The sequence below is a fragment of the Stegodyphus dumicola genome, chromosome 6, assembly GCF_044657685.1.
Source record: "Stegodyphus dumicola isolate Sdum_Otavi_A_Nest chromosome 6, ASM4465768v1".
NCBI classification, from domain to species: domain Eukaryota; kingdom Metazoa; phylum Arthropoda; class Arachnida; order Araneae; family Eresidae; genus Stegodyphus; species Stegodyphus dumicola.
The window spans coordinates 61,856,361-61,882,481 of NC_140773.1; the positions used below are offsets into that span (position 1 = coordinate 61,856,361).

Sequence of the window (26,121 nt, forward strand, 5' to 3'; positions counted from 1 at the left end):
ATTTCTGCTCATATGGAGTAAAACTTTCAACTCCTTTCAATATCAACTTTTATATGAAAGCTTGCCACACGTTCCAACTGCAAACATCTACACCAATTAGCGCTGATTTACACTATAAATTTCATAGAAAAATTGTTTTAAAAACATATAAAGAGACAAATTAAAATGAATATATTTTAATTAAAAAATATCTATTTAACATTTAACAGAATTGCAATCTTCACATAATTTGGTTAATAAACATTTTGAAAAGCTATCCATACATAAATTTGTAATTCAAAGAAATTCACTAGTCTTTCAAGAGATCTCTCTCTTAAAATGAATTTTCTTCATTTTCCCATGCATAAATGTGAATATGAAAGAAGTCTCCTTAGAAAATCCTCTATGAAGACATCTACTCCCTAGCAGATTAATTCTGTATGCCTAACTTCTTAAAACACAGAGCTCTTTAAAGCAACATTACAATTTAAATACAGTGAATCCACCCATGAAAGTGACCAACATTTCACAGAATTTACAAGGTAACCAAAAATGTTCTTGTTTGTTTTGGACAGTCAGAAAGAAAAACTCATAAAACAAATAATACTCATCGGCCAATAATCATCATAAAGTAATCACCATCGGCATTCAGTGCCTTTTGCCAATGAGTGGGTAGCTATGTGATACCATCGCGGTAAAATTCAGGAGTCTTGGTCACAAAGAAGTACATGAGGGCTTTTCCGAAGTCTGGTTGGTTGTTGATTTCCCACAAAGATGGCTGTCCAGGGAATGGAAAAGGTGATTGTTTGTTGGCATGAGGTCTGGGAAGCATGGTGGATGGAATAGTGTCTCCTAGGCAAAGGCAAGTCGCTGGATGGTGTTCCTGACCTCACTTGATCCTTGATCCTCAGACTTATAAGAAGTATCAGCCCTGGTGGGCTTTGACTAATATAATTCTCTTCGAAGACTTCATGGTGTATTCGTGAAAGCTTTAATAAAAGCTGTTTTGGCAATAATCAAAGTTGAATTTCTGATGTTGTAGTCTTCATTTGCAAAAAATAGTTGTACATATTAAAAAATTGTAGAAAAATATAAAATTCACATAAAAATAAGCAGTAATAATTAAAAATAAAATACAAGTAGTAGAAATTTTCTGGATTAAATACGGAGAAGATAAATAAAATACAAGTCCTATTTGTTTACGAGACACACGCGGCCTCATATAATTGTCATGGAAATGGAATACACCCTTACAATTGACCAATGCTGGCTCTTTATGCATCAGTGCCTGATGCACACGTAACAACTTCTGCGAGTACATGCCTGCCGTGATGGTTTGGACCACTGGAAGGCGCTCATTAGTGCACCAATTGGTGACTAGTCCACCAGATACAAAGCATGATCTTGTGTGGGTGGAGAAAAGGTCTCATCGTGCGAGGCACAGGGTCCTGTGGTGATAACCAATGTCTGGAATGCCTAGGTGTGTCATATTGGACCTACTTTTCATCGTTGCTGAGTACTCAATCAAATATGGATGCATTGTGGTGCCGAGTAAGCAATAACAAACTACCGTAATTTTCGGAAGAAAGGCCGCATCAGCGTAAACGCTGCACTCAAGAAAAATGGCGGGAAAAAAATAAAATTACACAGAAACGCCGGAATAGATCAAATTGCGCGTGACATCGTCGTGGGCCATATAGATGCAAAATCTCAACCTATGTCCTGATATATGACATATCAGTTAAGAAAAATGCATGAAATGAAACCATAACTCAAAAATAAATTAAAGGTAAGAAATGTTGAAAATATATTTACGTTCACGAATATACTTATATTTAAAGTAAACTAAAGAAGTCCATATTTGTAATACTCAGACTATATTATAAAAAATGTTGCAACAACGAAATATTAAATTTGGATTACAAAAGGAAATTTTAAATTTTACTTACAAAAGGAATTACAGCAAACTATACATCACATGAAGCCATCAAAATCTGATTCTTCACTAACTGAATTAAAAAGATTTAGTAAATCCTGATCCAAGTCCAAGTCTTCCAGATAGTCACATTCATCCTCTTGGTTTACAGTCTCTTTATCTAAAGATATAATTTCAGCTTCTTTGAACCTTGCTATTATTGACGATGTTTTTACAGATTTCCACGCACTTCCTACACACTTTGCAACTTCTTCACAAGATGCTCTACGAATTTTACCACTTTTGGTATATGTATGCAATCCTTCACTCATCTAACACTCCCATCGCTTTCGGACTTCAGCTTTGAAGGATTTATTACCTGACAAATCTAATGGTTGTAAGATTTTTGTCAAACCACCAGGAATTATTGCTACGGTCGTAGACAATTTTTAACATCTGGTTTTCACTGACTCAAATAAATGAGCATGCACGGAATCCATTATCAATAACCCTTTTGGTTGGAAAAAAGATCCCTTATGATACTGCCAAACTTTTTGTAGCCACTCATGCATGACTGTTTCGCACATACAGCCGTTCTCGTTTGCACATATAATTACGTCATTAGGAAAATCTTCCTTTGGAATAGTTTTCTGTTTAAAAATGATCATCGGCTTCAGCTTGTCACCGTTTGCGGCACAAGCTAACACACATGTAAATGACGTTCTTTCATGCCCCGTCGTAAGCACAGATACAGTTTTTGCACCAGTTCTGTTAGCAGGAGAGTCGAAAGCTAACGGCGTTTCATCCATATTTATTATCTGTGACCGAAGAAGTTTTTCTTTTGTCAATAATATCTGTCACATATTTTAGAAAAGATGCCTTTTTATCCTGCCAGTCCATTGGTAATTGTTGCCCGACTGTTGTTCTAGTACTCACAGAAATATTTTTTCTTTTCATAAATCTGCTACACCAGCAAGGCCCTCCTTTGAAATCATTTATGTTCATTTGCTTTGCTATAAATTTTGTTTGTAAGCGGATTTTTACAGTTGAAATTGGCATTCCTATTTTTCGTTGCTCCTTTATCCAGTTTGCAAGGTCGTCCTCTAGATTCGGCCACCTTACAGTTCCACTTCTTTTGGCTCGTTTCTGTTGTGGCATATTTTTAAGTTCTCCAATATCGAATACATCTCTCATCCACTTCAAACTCTCGAACTGCTGCTCTATTTCCAATTTGTTCAGCACGTGAAATTACATTAAGCTTAAAACCAGCAGTATAGCTTCTATGCCGTTTAGGTGCAATTTTCAAAAATTTTCCACTCCCTTCTTAGTTAAAAACTATCCAACAAGTACTTGTACCCAAACTGATGGGACTGTATCTGGCAGAATGCCCAGAAAAATTCGTTATTGCGAGGCAGGTGGAGTCATGTTCGTCTTTGAAAAAAATTGCAGAAAAGGCAGGGGTGGGGAGAGGATGGGTCCTGGAAGATTCATCGAATGGCAGAGGAGAGAGACTATTCAAAATGATGAGAATGCTGATTTGAAAGGGGGAAAGAATGTTACTGTTCCGAGATCCTGTTTAGGGTGAATAAGGCATGTAGGTCCATTCAAGGGAAAGAATGTAAACAAAATAATGTTCGCAAAAAGCAACTGAGTGGTCTTTTGTGTGGGAACAGCAGCAGTCTATGTACAAAGACAAGGCCATCCAAACTCTGTACAGTGACAAAGTTATTCAAAGTATGTACAATGACCATCATAGGAAATATTTTATTTTTAGTGCACCTAAATGCCGCATGGGTAGAAACGCTGTACCCGCTGAAAATTTAAGTTTTAAACACGTAAACGCCGCGGCGTTTCTTCCGGAAATTATGATATCTATATAGATCTATCTATGCTAAATTATACCTCTAGAACAATTATTCCATAACTGAACCAAGACTATTAACCATCAATTTATCTACTGAACTAAATTATTTAATTTTCAATACACAAATCAATCAAACATTTTTAATATTTATTTTTAAAAGTAAAATTATTTCTGGTAAAAATGTCAATCATTTCTGAACTTCAATTTTTATTTTTTCCCAACGAAATATATGATACAGATTTAATTTTGAAGTTATGATATACTCTAAATTATTCATCAAGTTTTTAAGCTATTGACAGTAAGTTTTCTTCATTGCCAGTTTCTGAAGCTAGTACCATTAAAAAAAATCATTTTTAAAGTGGCATTAAGTTTTTACTTATGAAGTTTTGCAATAGGTCACATTTATTCTGAAATGGGGGGGGAGCGATTAAAAATTAAAAAATGAAGTGACGGTACGATGTCATCTGTTACAACACTAATGTTGAAACAATTTTTGGTATTTTACAGCAGCTACCCTGAGGAATCACTAGGAATCTCAGTATCGATGATAGCGAGCTCATGTCTCGACTGATTGCTACATACAAGCAACTGAACAGATCTAGAAACAGGTGAATCTCCCAGTATAAATTTGTACTGGGTAGTCTGAAAATTCATGATACATTTTTGTTCTTTAAAGGTCTGTTCTTTAAAAAAAAAAAAAAAAAGAGCAGTTGATAGTACATTGCCCATTTTATTCCATAAATGTTTTCTTTTACATTAATGAGCTTCGCTAATCATCATTCTCACAAAAGAACCTAGCATTATTTGGGGGAAAGGTGAACAAGCTGCTGATTTATGGCTTCATCTGAATTGAATGTTATACTATGAAAGAAATTTTGAAGAAAGCGAAGCAAGTGAAAATTTTAAGGCACAAGATTAAGCGAATATGATGCACATGGCAACACTTTTCATGCAAAATCCAATAATTTTTGTCAGGTGATCAAACTTGTACGTGGTTTTGCGTTATCAGGATGGAATGCAGTTCCTATATGATTAATGAGCTCTGGAAGTTTCTGGAAGATAGATTCCTTGAAACTGTCCAGTTGGTGACAGCAAACATTAGATATTATTTTTTGGCTAGTTGGTAGGAGCTTGGAATCAAGACCACACACAAGTTTTGTTCACCGACAAAAATTCTTGGAGTATGGATGAAAAGTGCTGCCACGTGTAACATACTCGCATGACCTTGTGCTATCATATTTTCACTTGTTTCACTCTCTTCAAAATTTCCTTTACGGTACACCATTCAAATCAAATGAGACTGTTCAATTTTTACTTACTGATAAACTTTATTGGTTCTTATAACATCATTAGATGTAAAAAAACACAACATCTTGGGGGTCATAATGCAAACTATAAGGAAATCTAACAAGCGGCTACATTCTATTGCATGCATCTTTCAACTGAAATATTATCCTATCATGTGATATGCAACAAATGAAGATGGATTGCTATATTCAGTCTTCGGAGCTTTAAAACATAGAGACTGCGTTAATAGTGTATTTATGTTTTGTATTCCACTGTTAACAATTTATCAATTTAAGTACCCACTTTATTTGGCCTTAAAAGATAGCTGTTAGTGTAATTTTTGTTTTAGAGCTGGTGACTTAAAAAAGGTACTCTAAAGCATTCTACTGCAAAACTTAACTCTTCTGCTACAAATAAAGATGCTAAATAATGAGAGTGAAATTAAACTGCCCTGCAATTAGTGCTTTTACAGGTAATAAACCCAGAGCAGTTACTACAAAATTTAGGAAATATGATGAAAATTAAAATTCTTTAATTAGATATCTTAGTTATTTGTCTTTAGGATTCAAGAGCAATAATGGTAATCTTCAGCATGTTCTATGTAGCAAAGTTCTCCCAAACACCTTTATGGCTTCAGCTAAAATTTGTCATTTGGAAACTATTCATGCCAAATTTAAAGAAAAAAAAAAGTTATTTTAAAGTGACAAACTGTTAAAATAAAAATGGTTTATGGTTCAAACCACAAAGCCGGTGAATGAAAAAGCAGCTGAGGCTCATTACTCAGCTATTAGATGATCAACAAAGTGAAGCCTATGTGGAAATGGAATTGTGAAAAGTCTTATAAAACCTCCTGTTATGAAGATTGTAGTATGTTAGATGAAAAAACAGCAAATGAAATAGCTTAGATCCAAGAATGACATGGTGGCTCAGCACATCAGAGATTCAACCACCAATATAAAGAATAAACTTACTTTTCTTCTGAAATCATGCAAATATTCATTACAAATGGATGAATCTACGAATATAGCTGGACTTGCAATATTAATTTTCATAGTCAAGTGTCAGCACAAAATGCATTATTGCAGGATCTTCTGTTATGCAAATCTCTACCAACACTCGCTACTGGAGTGGATCTGGTCACCTAAATTCTTTTCTTGAAGATAATAAAATACCATGAGACAACTGCATTGATATCTGTACCAATGAAGCAAATTCATGAGAGGCATAATTAATGGGGCTGTATAGCCTGTTAAACTGTTAAAAATATAGCCCAGAACTGTTCTAGTAATCATTGCATAATCCATTGCTGCATTAAATTATCCCCCAGTTATAAGATTAGTCTTGATGGGGTTGTCAAAGCCATTAACTTAGTCATTAATGTCAGCTACCAAATAATTGCTTATTCAAAACAGTACGTGAGGACATGGGAACTACACACATATGTGTTCTTTTATGTACTGAAGTCAGATGGTTATATCAAGGAAAGATACTGACCCCCCCTTTTTTTAGCTACGGGACACAATGAGTACTCTTTCTTCTTTTTGTTTTTAAGAACATAATTTTGAATAGAAAAGTTGCTTATTTCACAGAAATCAGCCACTTAAAATTGCCTTAACTTCCTAAAGCCGGCAGTATAGCAGTTGTACCAGGAAAATGACTTTAACACCGGCTGTGGTACAGCTATCGTATCAGCCATCCCCTCCCTATTTTAGAGAATTGCCTATGTGTAGATCTCTGGGTGGTCCATTGTCGCTCTCAGAATAGCCGCTGGCTATGCATCGTTTCCCTCTTCTTATAAGTTTGGCTACATTTTGGAAAAAACTGCAGGTTTCGTCTCACGCCAATATACTTGAAAATCAAATAGAAGTCACCTCTTTCTCAAATGTTAGAGCACTGTCTCAGAATTTTAGTACTAACTTTTGCTGGTACTTTAAAACATCAGCGATTTTGCATGCTGTTTAAGCTTACCAGATTTAATGCTTTTTAATCATAGCAAATACGATTAGATTAATATTTTAGATTTAATGCCCTTCTAGAAAATAGATAAAACTGCTTTTGCCGTTTACTTCCTTTTTATACTTATAAATAATAAGATGTTATTTTAACCTCTTTTTTTTTTTTTTTTTTTTTTTCTTTTTGGAGTGCATAAAACCCTTAAGAACTGTTAACTCTTTCAAAGTGCTTCTATTATGTAGGCAATTTTGTCTGTTTTATCAGGAGATAAATAAAAGACAACTGCATGCATAATAGTTTTTGTGATTTTCATTCATTCAATGACTGCTTTGAATGATTTTCATTCATTGTAAATTAAATAAAACTAATTTATCTTTAGACACTCTTTTAGGTATTCAGTACCAAAAAGTATTTAAATATTAAAGCTCACATAACTTCTACTAAATTGAATCAAAACATCAGTTACTTTGCATAAAATTTCGGCCAGTTTTATTTGCTGAAATTTTTATACTCCTCAAGAGATAAAGGATATTCAGACATTAAGTTAATAAAAAATTTATCTTTAAAAAAGGAATGTTATTTTGTCTGTAATAATGTGCAAGTCAACTTACTATTAAATGTATGAGAATTAGGATCGGATTATGGAAAAGCAGGTGTATGCTATCTGCTTAAGGGGATGAATGCTTTTGTGTAAAACTTTTTAATAGAAAATTGCTCGCATTTACATTCCTGATGGAAAACTCCACATGCAATCAACCTGTTCTCTGGGTTTGATTGGATTAATTTTGTTCGCTTACTGAATTACATCAAAGCACACAATAATTACCTGTATAAAGGGAGGAATGCCTTCGCGGAGGGATTTCTAAGAGAAGCTGGCTTATATTTACATTACACAAAAAACATGAATTAAACCCTTTAGCTGGGATTAAAACTCGAGCAAACTACAAGTGTTCAGCCACCTTTACTGCTCTACTCAAGGGCCCGTAAAAAAATTTATAAAGAAAAAGTATTGAAATAACTGTTTTAATTTACTAACCTATATTTCTCAATTGACAGTACATAAATTAGGCATATGAGGGGGATTATTGTGAATAAGCTGTATTGCACTATTCTTCACTATTTCATATTACGATGGAATTATTGCATTTCAAAGTTATTTTTCATGAATTAAGTTTGCTCCATTCATCATTTTTTTATTTTTCAAAAAGAAAATTTCATACTTTAAATAAAAAATACACGAGAAGATACTTTATGCAAAATTTGGCATAAACAGTTTTCTTAATTTTGCTTTGAAAATATTCCAGGGCAATCGCTTTCATTATTGGAAGAAATATGAAAAACAGATTTAATACATTGTAAGCATCAACACCCAGTATGATCTTATTCTTTTGAAAACGTGAAAGTTTACTCTTTCTAAAATAAAGAAGAAAATATATTATGTGCAAATAGACTATTCGTTGAAAATGAAATAGACTTCAACCTTTGGATATAACTATGATTTTAGACCAAATTTCTGCCTATGAAAGGAAATTGACGTATAATTCTTCATAAACATTTAAAACTGTACTGAAAAATACTTTTGATGATTGCATGTAAAGGTCACAAATTTTTTTTCTCTGCTAACATAAACAAAAGCCAATTTTACAAAGAAAAATTCTCTTTAAAGATATACCTCCCTTGCCTGATAGTCCAATGTAATATTTGTTAAAGTTAAATGATGAAACGCAACCAATGTATCTCTAATTTTCTTTTTTATATTATAATAACAAAATTATCGAAAAAAAGCAGATTTAAAGCTCTGCTGTTCTTATGTAAAGCTTTATTCTTGCTGTAAGTTCATATCAAAATCTAGTTGTATAGAATCTCATTCTAATCATCTAATAGTAATAAATATTATTAATGAATATTTCATTAAATTAGTCATTACCATTATTTTGTTAATGAAATTATGTTATTAAAAATCTCATTCCATCTTGCAGACTTACACAGCTAGTTCGTATTTATTATATTTTGTAAAATTTTGTTTTTGTTTTCTAATTTCTAATACAAAAATGTGTGAATATAAATGAAGTGTGAAAACAAAGTTATAAAATTCACAAATTATTACCGAGATCGATCAGAAATAGTAAATGAAATATAAACATTGTATACGTTTTGTTCTAAATAGACCTTCATTTAGATGAAAGCAAAATAAGTATTTAAAAAAAAAAACCAAACCCACAAATCTAGCAACCCATTACTTTGGAATTGCGTCCAACAAACATGTAAATTTTACTGCATCCATGGAGGGGACTAATGACTTTTCTCATTAGGAAAATGTCAAAGAGGGGGCAAAAGTGTTTTGAACCGCGCCGGTCTGAAGGCTATATTATGAGAATTTCGGCCCGGTTTTAGAAGGTCAAGTGACATTTTTACAAAAATCAATGAATTAAATTTAACCCTTCATAAATAAATATATTTAATGGTCACCAAGGTTCGTACACAATTCTGCACACTGAAATTAAGTACTTTTAAGGACCCTTAATGTAAAAAATTAAGGATTTATGAGCAAATGTGAAATGAATAAATTCAATTAAAAATATTATGTATGCCTGAATTTCACTTACCATTCTGAAAGTAAAATAGATCCCTAAGAAGTGGGCATTATTACTAAACATGAACTAATGAGAACATAATTATAATTAAGTTTGAAAATAAAGTAAACTTTATGCAATTTATCAAGTAGCATTAAGTATTTTACACTTATAATAGTTGGTCATATTAGAAAGAAGATAAGTGACATTTACGTTTTACTAACAGTTAGCTTTATGTTGATTTTTTTTTTTTTTTTTTTTTTTTTTTTTTAATGTCTCATTTTGTCACATACTTGGTCAGTGTAGTGGTTTAGTAAATAAGTAAGTAGATTTTATGCCAAACTGCATAGGTTAAAATGAGAAGTAAGACCATAAACAGCATGATTCATAACAAAAGCCTGAATGTTGTCACCGCTGCTGCTTGTCTAGAGAGAGAACTGCTGATTAGAACAAACCTGAAATGCCTGATATAGGCAAGCGTTGAAAGTTAGTTTGATGCAGTTAGTGTCATAGCTTTGTGTACAGTTCCATGGGTTGTAAACCAGTTAAGTCTCAGTAGATGCATAGAATATGTTTTACTTGAATTTTTACATTTTTATATTTTATCTTGTGAACACAGTGAGTATTAATGAAAGGCAATAACTCACTTTAATATGTAAAGATAATTTTTAAGGGTAAGCAGTTAGTTATAAATAATTAAATTAGGTAGTTTGAAACCTTAGTCATTGTGGATTTACATGACCACTATTAAATTTTATTTTTTAACAATATTTGTTAAAAAAGCCCTATTAAAATCAAAATCTAATAAAATTTCACAGTTTAAAATACATGTACATGACACAGATTCTTAAACAATATTAAGATAATTAAACATTAATTAAGACATTAAGATAACAACAACAGTCAACAAAATATTTATCAGTCATTTTAATTTGAAGCCTTCCCAGACATTTTGGCTAGTTTATATTGATTTCCTTCTCTTTTAATGATCTTTTCTAACAATTAGGGATTTGTCTGAATACGCAAACCAATGCTCTCGCTATTTTCTGCGTGCTTTATCTCCTAACTTGTCAACCTCTCCACAATGTACCTATGAGGGTTTAATTGATCAGGTAAAAGTTAAATAGTCCAAAACCCCGACAGATGTGAAGCATATTATCACTATGTCTGAAATTAACTGCAATACGAGACAAAGGTTTAAAAAAGCCTTTTATTTAAAAAGAACTTAGAACATAAAGGCATGCTCTGATGCTAACAAAATCAATTACAGCTCACGGTCATGTAATTAAACATGAACATTCAAATTCAAATAATGTGGATTAGTGGTCAAAGATTATACAATTTATTTTTAATTTAATCTGGCTCAATAACTCTTTCATATGAGGAAATAGAAATGGAAAATTATAGTAAAGGTTGAAATCATAAACAATTGGGAAATTTACGTAATAATAACTGCACATATCTTTGAAGAATAATTTTCTGTATGTACTCAATTTCTTTCTTAAACACAGTTCCTTTTCATTTTAGAATTTTTGGATTTAATTAAGAATTTCTGTTATTCTAAAACAATACTAAATGCATTTAGAATGTATAGAAAAAGTGGCTAATTTTATATCTTTAGTAATATGAACATTCAGAAGAAATACGAAATGCATATGGTAAAGGCCGGCTGCAGAGCTGCTGTGGCAGAAATTTTAGAATTTAGTGACACACCGAACAACAAAGTCTAGAAATGTCAAAACTTTTAAAATTTAGAGCAAGCATTTGAAGCACAATTTAGAAAGGCAATAGGCAGCAAAATTTAGGATCCACAGAGATTGCATCAGGTGCGAAAATGCCTAGTGCCAGCTTTCTGTATGATGCATTAAGACATCTTAGGTGAATCTTTTAAAGTGTTAAGTTTTCAATTTCTTTATTAATAAAAAAATTCCTTTCTATAATGCCTGCCCATTTGATAAGATTAGAAGCATTTTTAATATCTTTCACGCTTGTGTCTAGTGAAAATTACAGAAAATAAAGAGAAGATAAACATGTTAAGATTCTAGTATCAGAAGTAAAACATTCAAATATTATGTTTTCATTGTTCTTCCAGATGTTTTCCAAAAAGTAAGAAATTCATTGCAAACATTCTGCAAAATGCATCCATTACATGCTGATACCATGGAGACGTTTTTCATTTTGTCATATATTTCTCAAATCTTCTAGAATCGTCGGTCTATAAATCTTGCCTTCAAATCCTTCTAAACTTTCCAAGCTGCAATGTCTAAAAATACTAAAGAAAAATTATCCCTACCATTTCTGTAACAGCAAAAGCCAGAAATGTTTTGGGAAAAAAAAGGAGGTACAAACGTGTAAAATTAATTTTATAGAGAAAACTGATTCATATTCTGAAAATTTTGAATATTCTGAGACAATTACATGGAAAAAAAAACTCTTACTGTGAAAAAATTTAAAAAAAGGACATTTTATTTTGCTTTTGCTAAGAGCTGTTTCGTAAATTGTGCTTTATAGCATCATAGCTTGTGTATTTTTCAGATTCAAAATATTGTATAAAAGGTTGCCAAAATGAAACATTATAATATGTCAGCAATAAATAAAAATGTTTTATTTTAATGTTATTTTTTAAATATAATTTCAATATATTATTACCATTATTTTAATGAAATTTATCAATGTTACGATGTTTTAAAAAAAATCGTCGAAAAATTCTCAGATCTTGGAATTAAAACATTTCTATAGAAACTAATTTTAAAATTGCCAAAATGTTGAAAAGTCGCCAAATTTAAAACCATTTAATAAAAGAATTCACATGCCCGAAAGCGAAAAGTTGTTCAAGAGCTCTGTGCTAGAAAAAATGAATTTCGAAATGCTTATGTTTAACTTCTTGCTTAGAAACTCGAGTATCTGATCATTTGTATTAGAAATAGAAACAAATTATAACTCATGTACCCATTAAAAAGATAAACATATATGCGGCAGTGAATCGCCAAAAATATTTCTCAAAATGCTAATTCACACTCAAAATGAGTCGTAAAAACAAACAGAAATTTCAGATGATTAAAATTAAGGACCTTCTGCTGATTTTGGCCAAAATTAAGGACTTTTAAGGACCAAAAATCGATTCCAAAAAATCTAAGGACTCTTAAGGACCTTAGGAACCCTATTCACAAAAAAGTTTCAGGAAAAGATTGGACAATTTGTGTACACTCCAGTGACTTTGATTACTTCCCAACAATAAAAGGCTTTTCATTCAAAAGAAGGAGTTGAAACAAGGGACACACTTATCGAAGAAATTATTCAGCATCTGAAAGGTTTAAGTGAAGTTTTTAATTAATATTTTCCAAACGAATAATGGCCTACCAGTGGCCGAGCGATAAAATTCACTGAACACTGGTACTTTGGTCCAGAGTTGAAATCATGATGAATAGGCTGGTTGCATGGGCACCTTCGTGGTTTTGCTTCGTTAGTAATGTATATACGAACCAGTTTCCCTTGCAAAGTCCTCCACAAAGGCAGCCTTCTTTGCCAAAATCAAATAAACCAAACCAACCAAAGGAATAACAAGATGAATTGCAGGTGACAAACACATTTATTGTCAATGCATGACCTTCGACCATGTCAGTAGCAAAATACAAAAATTTTATTGACATGACATGCAAGAAAAATTTAAATTAATGCCATTAGTGGAATTCTGGTGCAGTTTAAAAGATGAATATCCTCAGCTGTCACAAAAGGTCATGTTGACATTTTTACCATTTGCAACTACAAGATGTGTGGTATAGGATTCTCAGCTTGTTTGAATGTGTTACTTTAAGAACTTTTAGATTAGTTTTGAAATTACTTTTTGAAGCAATCTTTATTGGATGAATATTTTAATAAATAATAACTGTTTTTGAAATAATTAAACAAGGTTTCTACATACTTTTTCCCTTCATATATAAGATCTATTTCCAGTATTTTAAAGTATTATTCGCTTACAATGCTTCAGAAAATTAAGTAGCAGATATTTATAATCTATAATTAAATTAGCATAACACGATTGATATATCTCACTTCTATTTCAGCATTTTTTAACAAACTCCAAGTGTCTTAAATAGGGTAAATCCATTATGTGAATCAATAATCACCATCAACAACAGACATCTTCTATAACTATTTGGGATCATGACTGATTGTCTTAGAATTCACTATATTTTACTCTAAGAAAATAAACCACATGTCAAATAACAGTAGCGAATAAACAGCCACATGCCAAGGGGTGTAATAATTGACTATTGATATTTCGTAAATTAACTTCAAACATTCAGTATTTAAGTTTTTAAGATATTACCAACAATGAAGATAATGCAATATAAAATTTCTAATTAACATTTCCAAAATGTAATGTTCCACTTAGCAAGAGAAAAATACACTGAAGAATAATTCAAAAGCAAAGTGAAAATGAATTACTATCACTTGTATATAAACCTTTAAAAAAAAGGGGGGGCACGGTTATTTTTGAATGACATAATTAACTTTAATAAAAACATATACAAAGCTCAAATTACTTACTTTTACTCGCAAAGCATTTCTCATCATTCTCGTATTAGGAAAATCTATTACACCATATTTAGAATATGATACTGTAGACTTTTTTAAAAGAATTCCCACAAAATAACCAACTTCATTTCCAAACAAACAATGATAATCAGTCAGATGAGTTAAAAAGTACGCTGCTGATTCAGGAATAACTTCTTGTAAGAACACAATATCAGCCTGCTCACTGAAAAGAAAAGTGCAAATATTATGAATAACCACTAGCATGTCAGAAAAAATTCCTTTATGCTGCTATAAATCATCTTAAAACAAATATGTGTCATTCTATAAATCTTTTTGGGAGAAATATGATTAACACAAATTTTAAGCCACTTTGAAGAGCAACGGCATATTTGAAATCTAAATCTATAAGTAGCATGTGCTATATTGGAAGAGTCAAAACGACTTTAAACCCCCAACATGTAAAAGAACTTTAAAAAAAAAAAAAAAAAAAAATCATGTGTACACCACATGATTTCTTTGTACGGAATATTAAATTATACGCATTTTTCTTGCATTTAATTTAAATTTATTGCATTGAATTAAATCTACTTGGTCGATAGCGCATAAACCACAATAGAATAATTTTCTTTTCACAAATTTTCTTTGGTTATGTTACTTTATTAATTTTTGTTACTTGAATGGACAATAAATAACAGTAGAATTGTTAGCAGATTCTGTCTTTTCAACCTACCTTCTGAGTAAATGGAGTCATATGGAAGGGATATGCTTTCAATTGCCATTACAGAACTACTATTTAGCATTCTTACCATTCGACCACTGGCGGATTTGCAGGGGGAAAAAAAATATCATGTAAAATTGACTGCAAATATCATTTCCAAGTATATGACATATAAAGCTTATAAAATGATTCCTTTCCTCGATTTTAAAATTAGAATGATTATAAGATATTGATCAGGCAATTTTCTGCAATACTGACAGAAGCTATTTCATCAGTCAAATGAATTTGTATTTCTAAGCAAAATAATGACAGAATACTATCGTATTCCAACAAATTAATTAAACTTTCATTCCCAAAGCCTCAACCATATAATCAGCATAAACACATGGCATTATGGAGGCACAGATTGAAAGCTGATCTCTGCCACTGTAATGCCAAGTATCCAAAACAGAATACAGTTCTCTTGTGAATCTGACTTAATGTGGACTGAGAGGATGTTGAGTTACTGAAAAAGTTGAGTTTTATGGAAGAAAGGATGGGTTATTGACAACTCATAATATTTCATTCAACACCTAAACCAAAAATACTTTTACTAATACTTTGCCCCTTCCTCAGTTATTTAGGCAAGCCAATCTGTTTCCTTTTCTTCTTGTCTAACAAGTTCATTTGCACAGACAACACAATATTTGTAAAGGCAGATATAAACTAGAAACTCTACAAAGAATGAACTGAAAGTTTAACTGACAGTAGGATACAACCATAAATTTGCTAATGCGGGTGGGTAATCAAATGACAGAAATTATCTGACAGTCATTTTGTTATCAACAGGAGGAATGGGGTAGACTAGAATTTCCACAAAAAGAACAAAACCTCTCACAATATTCATTATACAGGATCCAAAAAATAGTGTCACAAAGAGGATGAAATAAAAATTGCAAAATTAGAAAAAGAGAGCTTTGAACAAAATAGGAAAACCTGTAGACATTCATACACACAAATATGTACAGTAATTACAATAATAAGTAATCAAAATGTACCTGTTAACACAATATCAGCAATGCTAAAAATTATTACACTCTGGCTTTTAATAATCCACATTATTTCAAAAACAATGCTGTGCTTGACAGCAGATTTTAGTGACTAAGGGGGGAAAAAAAAATCACTGAGTTATAGGAAATGTAAAGTAACAAGTCAAGTTTACGGGAATCTGCTGTATCTTAATACTCTGACTCTTTGCCTCATAAGAGTTATACACTGCCTTTTGGTTGTGTACAAAAAATGCAGTTCTAAACTTTTAATCACAAAAAATTTATTAAAATTCAATTATCAATTATTAGATGCATTTTTCTTCTAACACAGCTCACATGTTAGCTTTTCCAAAAGTTTCTATTATTCGCAGTTTGTATTCACAAAATTACAATACTCCTTAAATGTTTTTAATCATATGTAACATGACTAGAAAAAGAAATGCTGTGCAACAAATTATCCCCCCCCTAAAACTGGCAATTCATTGGCAATTTTGCTGAATTGGCAATAAATGACGTTTGTTAGCAATAAACTTTCACTACAGTTCATAGATATTGTTCTGTTCATACATAATAACAGAAACAAGCATTTTATAATAAATTAGAAATTTTATGAAGAAAACAATGATCTTTATAGTAAATATTTACATTGTTATCCATTCAGCAAAATCATAGATAAATTCAAAGCATGCAAGTCAAACATGGAATGGAAGAAGATTTGCCTCCTGAAATCAAGGACCAAGACAATGTTGATTACCTCTTTTGACCACTAAAGTATCATTCATATAGAATGACTGACTGAGGGTCCAATAATCATTTGTCCCTTCTAATGTGATGTTCTTGATCTAAAATTGAAGTCCTTTGTACAGCAATGGATCTCCACCATATTTCCCAGATTTACATACTACTGACTTCTTTATATTGCCTAAACTCAAACTGATACTGAAGTAGCAGCATTTCAGGACTCTTCAGAATATCCAGAAATTTATGATCGCACAACTTAAATACATTCCAGAGATTGTATTATTTCACGCATTGTATTATTCACGCATTATTTCCAGAGATTGTATTATTTCACGCATATCATACATGCATGTAAAGATACTCGAAAATATGCTAAAATCTGACAATTCTATTCAGTGCTTAAACCTGGGATGTGGATAATAAGGAACAAAAAATTTTCAATTGTAATTTAATGTAGTGTTACTGAATGTTAATTGATAATTATACTACTACTTCGTTTCAAACAATAAAAAAAGGGGAATCTTATAAAATAAAAGATTTGACAATTAAGCTCCAGAGCTGATAAAAAATTAGTCAGATTATAACTATGATATTCCTCTTTTGCTTGATAGGTGAATATTTAATAAAGTGAACAAACACCTTACAGCCTTCTAAACATCAGTCATCAAAGGCACCTTTTTTTCCATTTCCAGGAATTTCCAGCATCCCACACTGAAACATAAAATTAACACCAAGTTATACAGTAAAGTTAGAAAAATTAGCTACAGAGACTTACAAAATTTCTCAGTCTTGTGCTTGGATTTTATGCCCGATTTTTAAGATGGATGTGAAGACATCTGTAATGACCTAAGAAGTGAATATCTACCAACCAGATTTTTGGGGGAGACTGCTAAGTGTGGTCATGATCTGCTCTTGTCACATAGCCACATAATAGAAGATGTGTGTGAAGATATCAACTGTGAAACAATATGGAAGATAATGACAGAAGATCCAAGGAAAATGATAATTTATGGAAGGCTTGTGTTCACTTTTTGATTGAACAGCAAAAACAAAATCTGGCACTTTCACTATAAACCATCAACAGAAAGTCAAACATGGAATGGAAGAAGATTTGCCTCCTGAAATCAAGGACCAAGACAATGTTGATTACCTCTTTTGACCACTAAAGTATCATTCATATAGAATGACTGACTGAGGGTCCAATAATCATTTGTCCCTTCTAATGTGATGTTCTTGATCTAAAATTGAAGTCCTTTGTACAGCAATGGATCTCCACCATATTTCCCAGATTTACATACTACTGACTTCTTTATATTGCCTAAACTCAAACTGATACTGAAGTAGCAGCATTTCAGGACTCTTCAGAATATCCAGAAATTTATGATCGCACAACTTAAATACATTCCAGAGATTGTCTTCAAAACCAGTTTTGGAGACTACTTGAAGTCGGCAAAGATATACATCAAATATGAGAGACAATACTTTTTGACAAATCCTCAACATGGCTTGCTGCAGTGACTTTAACTTGCCAGGTATCAGCAAGTCTTGGAACTTTATTGTCAAACCTTGTATAAATGTAGCCAGTACTCAGATTGCCAGATGATATAAATATAAGTATTACAAAAAAAAAAAAGAAAAGAAAAGGGGGGGAAGAGAGAGAGAAGAAGAATATTGTATATTTCCATGCATAAGCCAAGAATTTTTGGAACTTTATCTGAAGCTAAATTATGGGGGTCAGCCTATAAACAGGTCGACTAATCTCACAAAAAACATAGGTACTTTTTCGTTAGCTGAGTGTAAGCCATATATCACTAAATAATGAAATTTATTTCTTAAGTTTATGGAAAAATTAATTTTAAATGAAATGAGTTATTTGTTTTATGCAAATTAGTTGTTTTATTTTTGAAATTATTCATAATGTTGGTTTATTGCATTGTTTCCAAAAAGAAAGGTCTTGTGCTACTGAAATTTGTGCCTGGCTTTCTCGACTCTTGAATTTTTTTTCATTTATAAAGAAATGCCAAGAAACGATTCTGTTGTAGGAATTTTCAGCAAATGCAATTATCTACAGTTTGAAATTTGCTGCATATGAATTTCTCTTCCCATTCCTTTTTTAGGTAAAATATAAAATGACAAAGATATTAACACACACAAGGGCACCACAGATTATTTACATGACAGCAAATGAATGAGAAAAAAGTGTTAGCTTTAAATAGAGTTACCAGCATTAAAACTTATTATCATTGGCACCTAGCATTTTATTTTACAGCAATTTGATTGGAAAACATTTCAACTGTTTTACCTGCTTGGCAACATTTTCACTCTTATGGTGACATATTTGAAGGCTGAAGGAGTTATTTTTCTCATTTTGTCTTATAATAATTTTGGATAAATTTTTAAAGAAAAAACACACTCTAGGCTTATACATGGATCAATTTATATTTGGAAATCTATGGTACTTAAAAAGTAAATAAATAAAAATTAAAAACTCACTTTAAAATATTCTTATGAATTGCCTTGGTTCTTAATTTTAGATTTTTCTCATTAAGTCCATCTATATTCCATGTTATGAACTTTAATTTATTGGATGAAACTTGATTTGCAGGTTCTGCACTTGACACATCACTTAATGCAGATTCTGTAATAAGTGCTGTGGCTGCTGCGGCAAGACTTCGATCACTACCACTGGAAAAAAAACAGAGTTTAAGCATCATTTGCTTCATTTATTTCTCACTAAATAAATAAGTTAATTAAATTAAAATAAAAATTAAATAAAATAAAAAATTCTGAAAGCTTTCAGATTTTACATTACACCCAAAGGGACATTTTTTTAAACGTTTTGTGTGTTACCTTTATTTATTAAATATCATGTTCTTTACACTAAAACCATAAAATTCAATTCAAGACCAATATTACAAAATAATTTTAAAATTACCATATCTTTAGAATTTCCAATACAAAGTCTCGCATGCTGGGGAAAAAATGTTCCCTCTTCATACACTGTTGCCATTCCTCTTTGAAATCGTAGAGTTTGTTAATTAAAAAAAACTGAAAGCTTTTAGATTTTATACTACGCCCAAAGGGGCTTTTTTTACAGTTTTGTGTGTTTTTATTAATTAAATATTATGTTCTTCACACTTAAAAACCATAAAATTCAATTCAACAGCAATATCACAAAATATTTAAAAAGAGCATAGCTTTAGAATGTCTGATACACAGTCTTGCTCGCTGGATATAATTTTTTTTTTTTTTTTCATACAGTGTTGTTATTGCTTGCTTTGAAATAGTTGAGTTTCTAAATCAAAACTCATAAATGTTTTACAAAATATGAAATAGATAATAAAACAAATTCCAAATTTTTGCTTCCAGAGGCCCATATTTGAGTGGAGATGTACGTTATTCAAAATTTGATGGCTCTAGGTATCGTTGTTTTATTCCAATGCTAGAAACATACACACATTTATGCAGATTCTTCTTTATTTAATTTCTTTAAATATAATACCGGGCTCTAATATTTGTTGGCAACAATTTAAAGTGATTCACTGTCAATAGTGAATCAACGCAAAATGCCCAAACGAAATTAATAGCCCTTCTGGGCAAATGGCCCCTTTGGGCTAATGACATAACAACAAAGCAAAGTTGACTTTACAGGCATAAAACCTGTAACTGCAGCAATTAAACTTCAGTTTATTCTAGAATATACTCTAACTACCATTACACTGCACCCGACCAAATAACAGTTATAATATCAACAAATAATACCGGCACAATAAATAGAAAAGAAAATATCAAATTATAGCAAAATAATAGATAATCTATGAATTCAGATATTACTGAAAATCAATAATAAAAATCATAGAAGAATATTAATATTAGAGAAATGAATACTTTTACATATAAAATAGATAAAAAGAAAAATTTTTAAACATCAGTAATTATATTTACAGATAATTAATTATAATTATAAATAGATACATTTTATTTATTTTTAAAGACAGATCTACTGAAATGACATAATGAAATTTTAAAAGGGGAGAAATCTTCCCGTGAAGTGCAAATATAACACAGAATAAATCAATTATATTAAAATTTTATTTAGCTAAACTTGAGTGAAATGGGCCTGAATCAAGAGAATCCAGAAATCAATAATTTCCAATTTTTCTTGTTAAACAACTAGCATTTCATAAAAAGATAAAGTGCATCATGAGTAAACTAGAAACTCGGGGCACGGAACTCTGTAATACAGTTTACTTCCCCACAAATCTAAGCCGCAGTACTTTACCTCTTCAGTAGCATGCACCCAAGATTCGTAAACACATTAAAGGTCAGCTTATAACTAAGCCATGCCTATGTAGTTATGCAAAATTCTGCAAGCCAATATTATTTGGATTTTATATTTTCCCCATGGTTACATAGTATGCTTCTTATTTAGGTCGTTGTACCTTTTTGTGTAGCGCTAACCTGCTCGGGGTAGTGTATAAATATTTTAACCTTTTAATTGACTGTATGGAATATGTCTTTGTAACTCAGCATATGCATGCAAATTCCAGTGTATTTTAGTGTATCAATATGAGTGATATAATAACTTAAGGATTCAACCAGTCTTATGTATACAGTCAAAAGTCGTTAATCCGGACTCATCGGGACTTCAGCGATTCCGGATTATAGATCATCAGTTTAAATCTGGTAAGATGGCATGCAGAAATTACAAAATTAAAAATATGAAACCGTAATTTATGAAATAAAGAAATTATGATCTAAAGGGTATCAAAATTTACAAAAAGAAAAAACTTAACATTTTTTTGTTTACTTTATTAAACATTTCTTTCAATGTAAGTTGCTTCGTTTCATATGATAATACTTTCTCTTTAATTCTATTAAACAGACATAATTTCTTGTTTAGTTACAAAGTTCCGCTGTTCAAGTCCTATAATTGCTGTGTTGAGAATACCGACTAATTTGTCAACCGAAATGTTTTCGTTTTCAATAACCTCTGGGTCACTTTCTTCACTATTGGAAGCGAATTATAATGACGAGGAACTTGATTTAAATCATATCAAAGACGGAGTACATCGAGATGAAATACTACACTTAGTAAGGAATTATAAGCCAAATAAAATAAAAACATCTGCCCTGAAGATAAGGATAGTGCTGACAGATCAACTTCAAATCCGCTGTGTGAAATTGATAAACAGATTTCGGATTTCAAAACATACTTTCGCTTTGTGGATACAAATTACATATTAGTAAATATCTCGTATATCGAAAACTCTATTTGACATAATCGAAATTAAACGCGCATGCGCACAAACATATTCGCAGCCGTAAAGGTCTTATGCGCACTCTTAAATGCCTGTGCGCATGCGTGAACGCGACGCATGCGCAGAAAGTTTGTAGCTTTGAGGTCCGGATTATAGATCATTCTGGATTATGGGTGTCCCAATTAACGACTTTTGACTGTATAATGTTTTACTTGCATATGCAAGTATGTTTCAATTTACCTTGAGCGCATTAACACGCCTCCTAACGAATGAATTGGTATAATTCAGTGAATCAACATCTGGTACATATTTAAATAAAATATCTCTAGCACAGCTGTATGTATAACGACCAAAGTATTTGGATTTACAATCTAACATGTATTCCCAATTTTCTCCAGCACTGTATTAGAATTTGCATGTCTCAGTATGCATAACAGTGAATCATATTTGTATATGTTAGATGCATTGGTGCTGTATTATTTGTTAGCATTAGTATCATAGTAAATCTTCATATTGCAGTACATAAGCATGAAATACTTTGTATCAAGTTTAACTATCATTTAACTGTCAAGTAAATATGCCTGTATCTGCCCATTTACTACAAATAAATTTAAAAAAAAAAAAAAGGAAAAAAAAAGTACATTGTTTTATATTACACAATATAGTGCAACAAATTGCTTTGCCTTGCAAAATTCATAAAATTAATCTACAGATGCATTACTGTGACAGGTTAATTATAGTTCAAAGGGATCAACATTTATATCAAGCTACATGGAAAGTACCCTTTTGTTCTCGCTGACAATTTTAAGGAGGGTACTTGCCTTTCAGTAGAAAAGTCTGAATTTTCTTGCTGTCATCACAGAAACATTTGTCCCTCCAACACAAGAATAATTTTTTAAATTCTTCTGGAAATGGGCATCTAAGTCCATTAAAATCAACATGCCAGAACATTTTGGTAAATGGTCTATTCTGCTGCTTTCTGATTACCCATACCCCCCAAAAAAGTTATGAAAAATATTCACGAGGCAAAGTAGTATATCGCCAAAATAGCTACGTGTCAATCGACGATGCCACCAAAAAGCACCTATGAAGCAACTCAGGTATACATATAGCATATGTTTGCTTGGTTGCTGCAGAATACCAAAGCTGAACAGATGCCAAATTTGTGCAAATATTCAACTTTTTTTTTAAGAGAAAACATATTGCTGTGCATACAGAGAGAATTGTGAATAGAATTTTAACATAGAATACTCACTCTAAGACTACAACTTGAGCTTCCTTTTTATCATTCACCTGAACAGCTCCTTTATTATTCATATCTTCAAAAAAGTCATTTACAGATTGCTGCAAAGGAAATTTTTAAAATGTTTGTCAAAAAGCTTATCTATAAAACAAAATCTTCTGATACTAGACAGAAAACAACTCTGTGGAAGATATTTACTTTGGTTAGAATATAGTATTACAAAACATTCCACAAATATCTATCTTCAAAGTAGACTATCCAAGAGAAACTGTCTCAAAATCATATATAGAAAAATCCCATGCAACCAACCCATTTAGTTGCTGTTAACCTGATGTGAGACAAATTATTACTATCTAATAGTCTCATAAAATCAGCCACTGGTGTGCAAGATTTATGTCAATTCTCCTTAAATGTATAAAATTTCAATGCTAAAAATATTTTTTGTGAAGTCTTTCTAAATTATTTTGGTTATTATATTTGTCACTGCTTCACTCTTATCACAACAGTTACCTATGTGAGCTGCTAAGTTTTACCACTGCCACAAGACGTAACTCATCTTCCACATGGTCTAAAATGTGTCCAGTTTCCAGTGTTACCAATTGAAGTGACATAAGATTATTAATTTATTATTTCAAACTGCACTTATATTGCTTAAAACACTGAACAATTTAAAAGTGACATATAATTTCTAATAATTTAAATAAATTTTACTGGTAAAATTTAAAATATTTAAAACAATGTACTCTTGATTATTAGTGCATAGCCGTGCCCACACATGCATACCTGATGCTATGCACGAGAATATGTAAAAAAACAAACATGAAAAAAATTTAACCCAAATGTTACCAGTTTAATTCAGCCGATGGGTAAGGTGTAATATCATAGGTGAAACTACTTTAACATTCTACTCTTCTTCTGAATCCAGCTGAGGAAGATGGCAATTAAATGAAGTTCTGTGTACTGGATGACATATGGCCCATTTTCAAATTTTGCTTCCGTATACTGTCTCGGAGGAAAAGAAAGAAAATTCAAGCATAAATTAAAATTTAAAGTTTGATTTGATCAATGCTTCGCACAGACTTTAAATCTACTTCTGCAATTAAAAATATTAAAAAATCAATTGAAATTTTTGGAGATATAAATTTAAAAAAATTGGATTGTAGGGAAAAAAAATGTCTGCCCTTTTCAAATTTACGTAATTTAAACTCTTTGTTTTGTAAAATTTAATTTTTTTCAAATAAAGAAGTTTAATTATGGAACTACTCTTATATGCACCCTCAAGTCGCCAAACATTTTGGGCAAGAAACTCCATGCTGCCATATTACTACCTAAATTTTTTGTCTACATTTCAAACTTTAAGCATAAAAAGTGTCTCCAAAAGCGCGGTTTTTGCATATGCAAACACCACATTTTAAAAACACAATTTAAGCTAAAAATCTGAAACAAAAACAAAAATTTTATATAGCAAAAACAAAGTTTCTAACCAAAAATATTTGACAAGTATCCATGTACACAGTGATATGTTTCAACTTTAAAAAACATCTACGAATTGCACAATTTAGGCAGTACGCACTAATCGACAAAATAAACTAAAATAAATTTCGAACAATCCAAAAAAAACAACAATAACAACAGAAATTCATACTAAAAAGACAATGAACATAACATTCTACAAAATAAGAATAAGAGTAAAATAAAATACGCTTACCATGAATGAATGCTTTTTCGAATAGCAGAAATACCAATTTCATACCACCTTTAACATGCCGCCACATAATCACTAGCCTATTTATATGACAGCCAGACACATTATCCAGAAAATTCATAATATGGTTCAAAAGTAAATGTTCAAAACCTTCTTTTCCTAAATCCTTTCCATCCATCCGAAAAAATAGTTCAGGGTATCTAGGCTCAATCTACTCTTTAATATACTGCATCAGCGTTTCCCTACTTCTATCATGCACAGCCACTAAAAATAATCTCCCAGACCCTCTTTCCACACCTCCAAATACCCACTGCCCCTCAACAGGATGGCCATGATGATATTTCCTTTTGCCGAACTTTGATTCATCAACTTCCACTACTTTATCTTTCCCCCCAATCTTCTCAGATACAGAGTAGACTCGTTAACAACTCCAACATTGTACCTTTTAATACAAAATTTTCTTTGTACACAATCTAAAATATGAGACTGAAATCTTGCCACCATGTCTCTCATTTCAACATAGGCCATTTCAAAACCCGCACAACACGAACCAACAAGCAATTAAACCACTCCATCACAAGATTTTTCAATGTCAACAGGGTTGCCATACAACATGCAATCGTGCCAAAAACCAGCGCAGAACACATATCGCCACACTTGGTGATATTAGGGCGCATATAAGAGTAGAGCTTTAATTATTTTAGATATGAACTATTAGTGAGTTACATTCATGACAAAAATTAATTACCAAAGTTTTTTCTTTAGCAAATCAATAATTTGTCTTTCACTCTGTGTCAAGTGAGATTATTTTATCCACAATTACTAGCTAAAGTAGTCAAAGCAACTATTTCTAGCAATTTTTCCCTCTTCATTTGAAAAGTATTGCAGTGGTTGCAATAATCAACTTCTTCAAGTTAGTACTTTTTTTTCAAGTCTGTTACCACAATTTTTAATATTAAAATAGTACTTTTCACTTTTAGATTTAAATATTATTTATTGGATAATTTTAGAAGACATTTGTATTATTATTAAAATTTCAAATTATGCAAGACAGTTTTTTTTTTTTTAATGCTTTGAAATGAATGTCAAATTCATTACTTGTCAAATCTGTTGCTACGTTACTGATAACAGATTTGACTTACGATAACAAACTTGTTATTATTTTTTAACTGTGATTAATAAATGTTATTTTAGCATCCAGGATAGCTTTAACACCCACAGAAAAGCTAAAGCTGAGATGCTATGAAAAAGGTTAAAACAAAATGCAGAAATATATAAACAAGACATAAACAAAGATAAAGAAACGCAATTTTTT

General features: G+C 31.5%; 1 protein-coding gene across 8 annotated transcripts in view; it reads right to left on the reverse strand.

Annotated features, from left to right (window-relative positions):
- LOC118197914 (tyrosyl-DNA phosphodiesterase 2-like) overlaps positions 1-26,121 on the reverse strand; it is a 53,989-nt gene that overhangs the window by 10,407 nt on the left and 17,461 nt on the right. For 4 of the 8 annotated variants that reach the window (XM_085818358.1, XM_085818357.1, XM_085818360.1 and 1 more), the window contains 3 exons: positions 23,114-23,202; positions 19,091-19,282; positions 14,123-14,333 (listed from right to left, as the gene is read on the reverse strand). In XM_085818358.1, the coding sequence (XP_085674484.1) occupies positions 14,123-14,333; positions 19,091-19,282; positions 23,114-23,202 (492 nt within the window). Of the gene's footprint in view, positions 1-14,122; positions 14,334-19,090; positions 19,283-23,113; positions 23,203-23,947; positions 24,108-26,121 lie in introns of those variants that run through there. The other 4 variants (XM_085818361.1, XM_085818362.1, XM_085818363.1 and 1 more) reach the window with 2 other exon arrangements.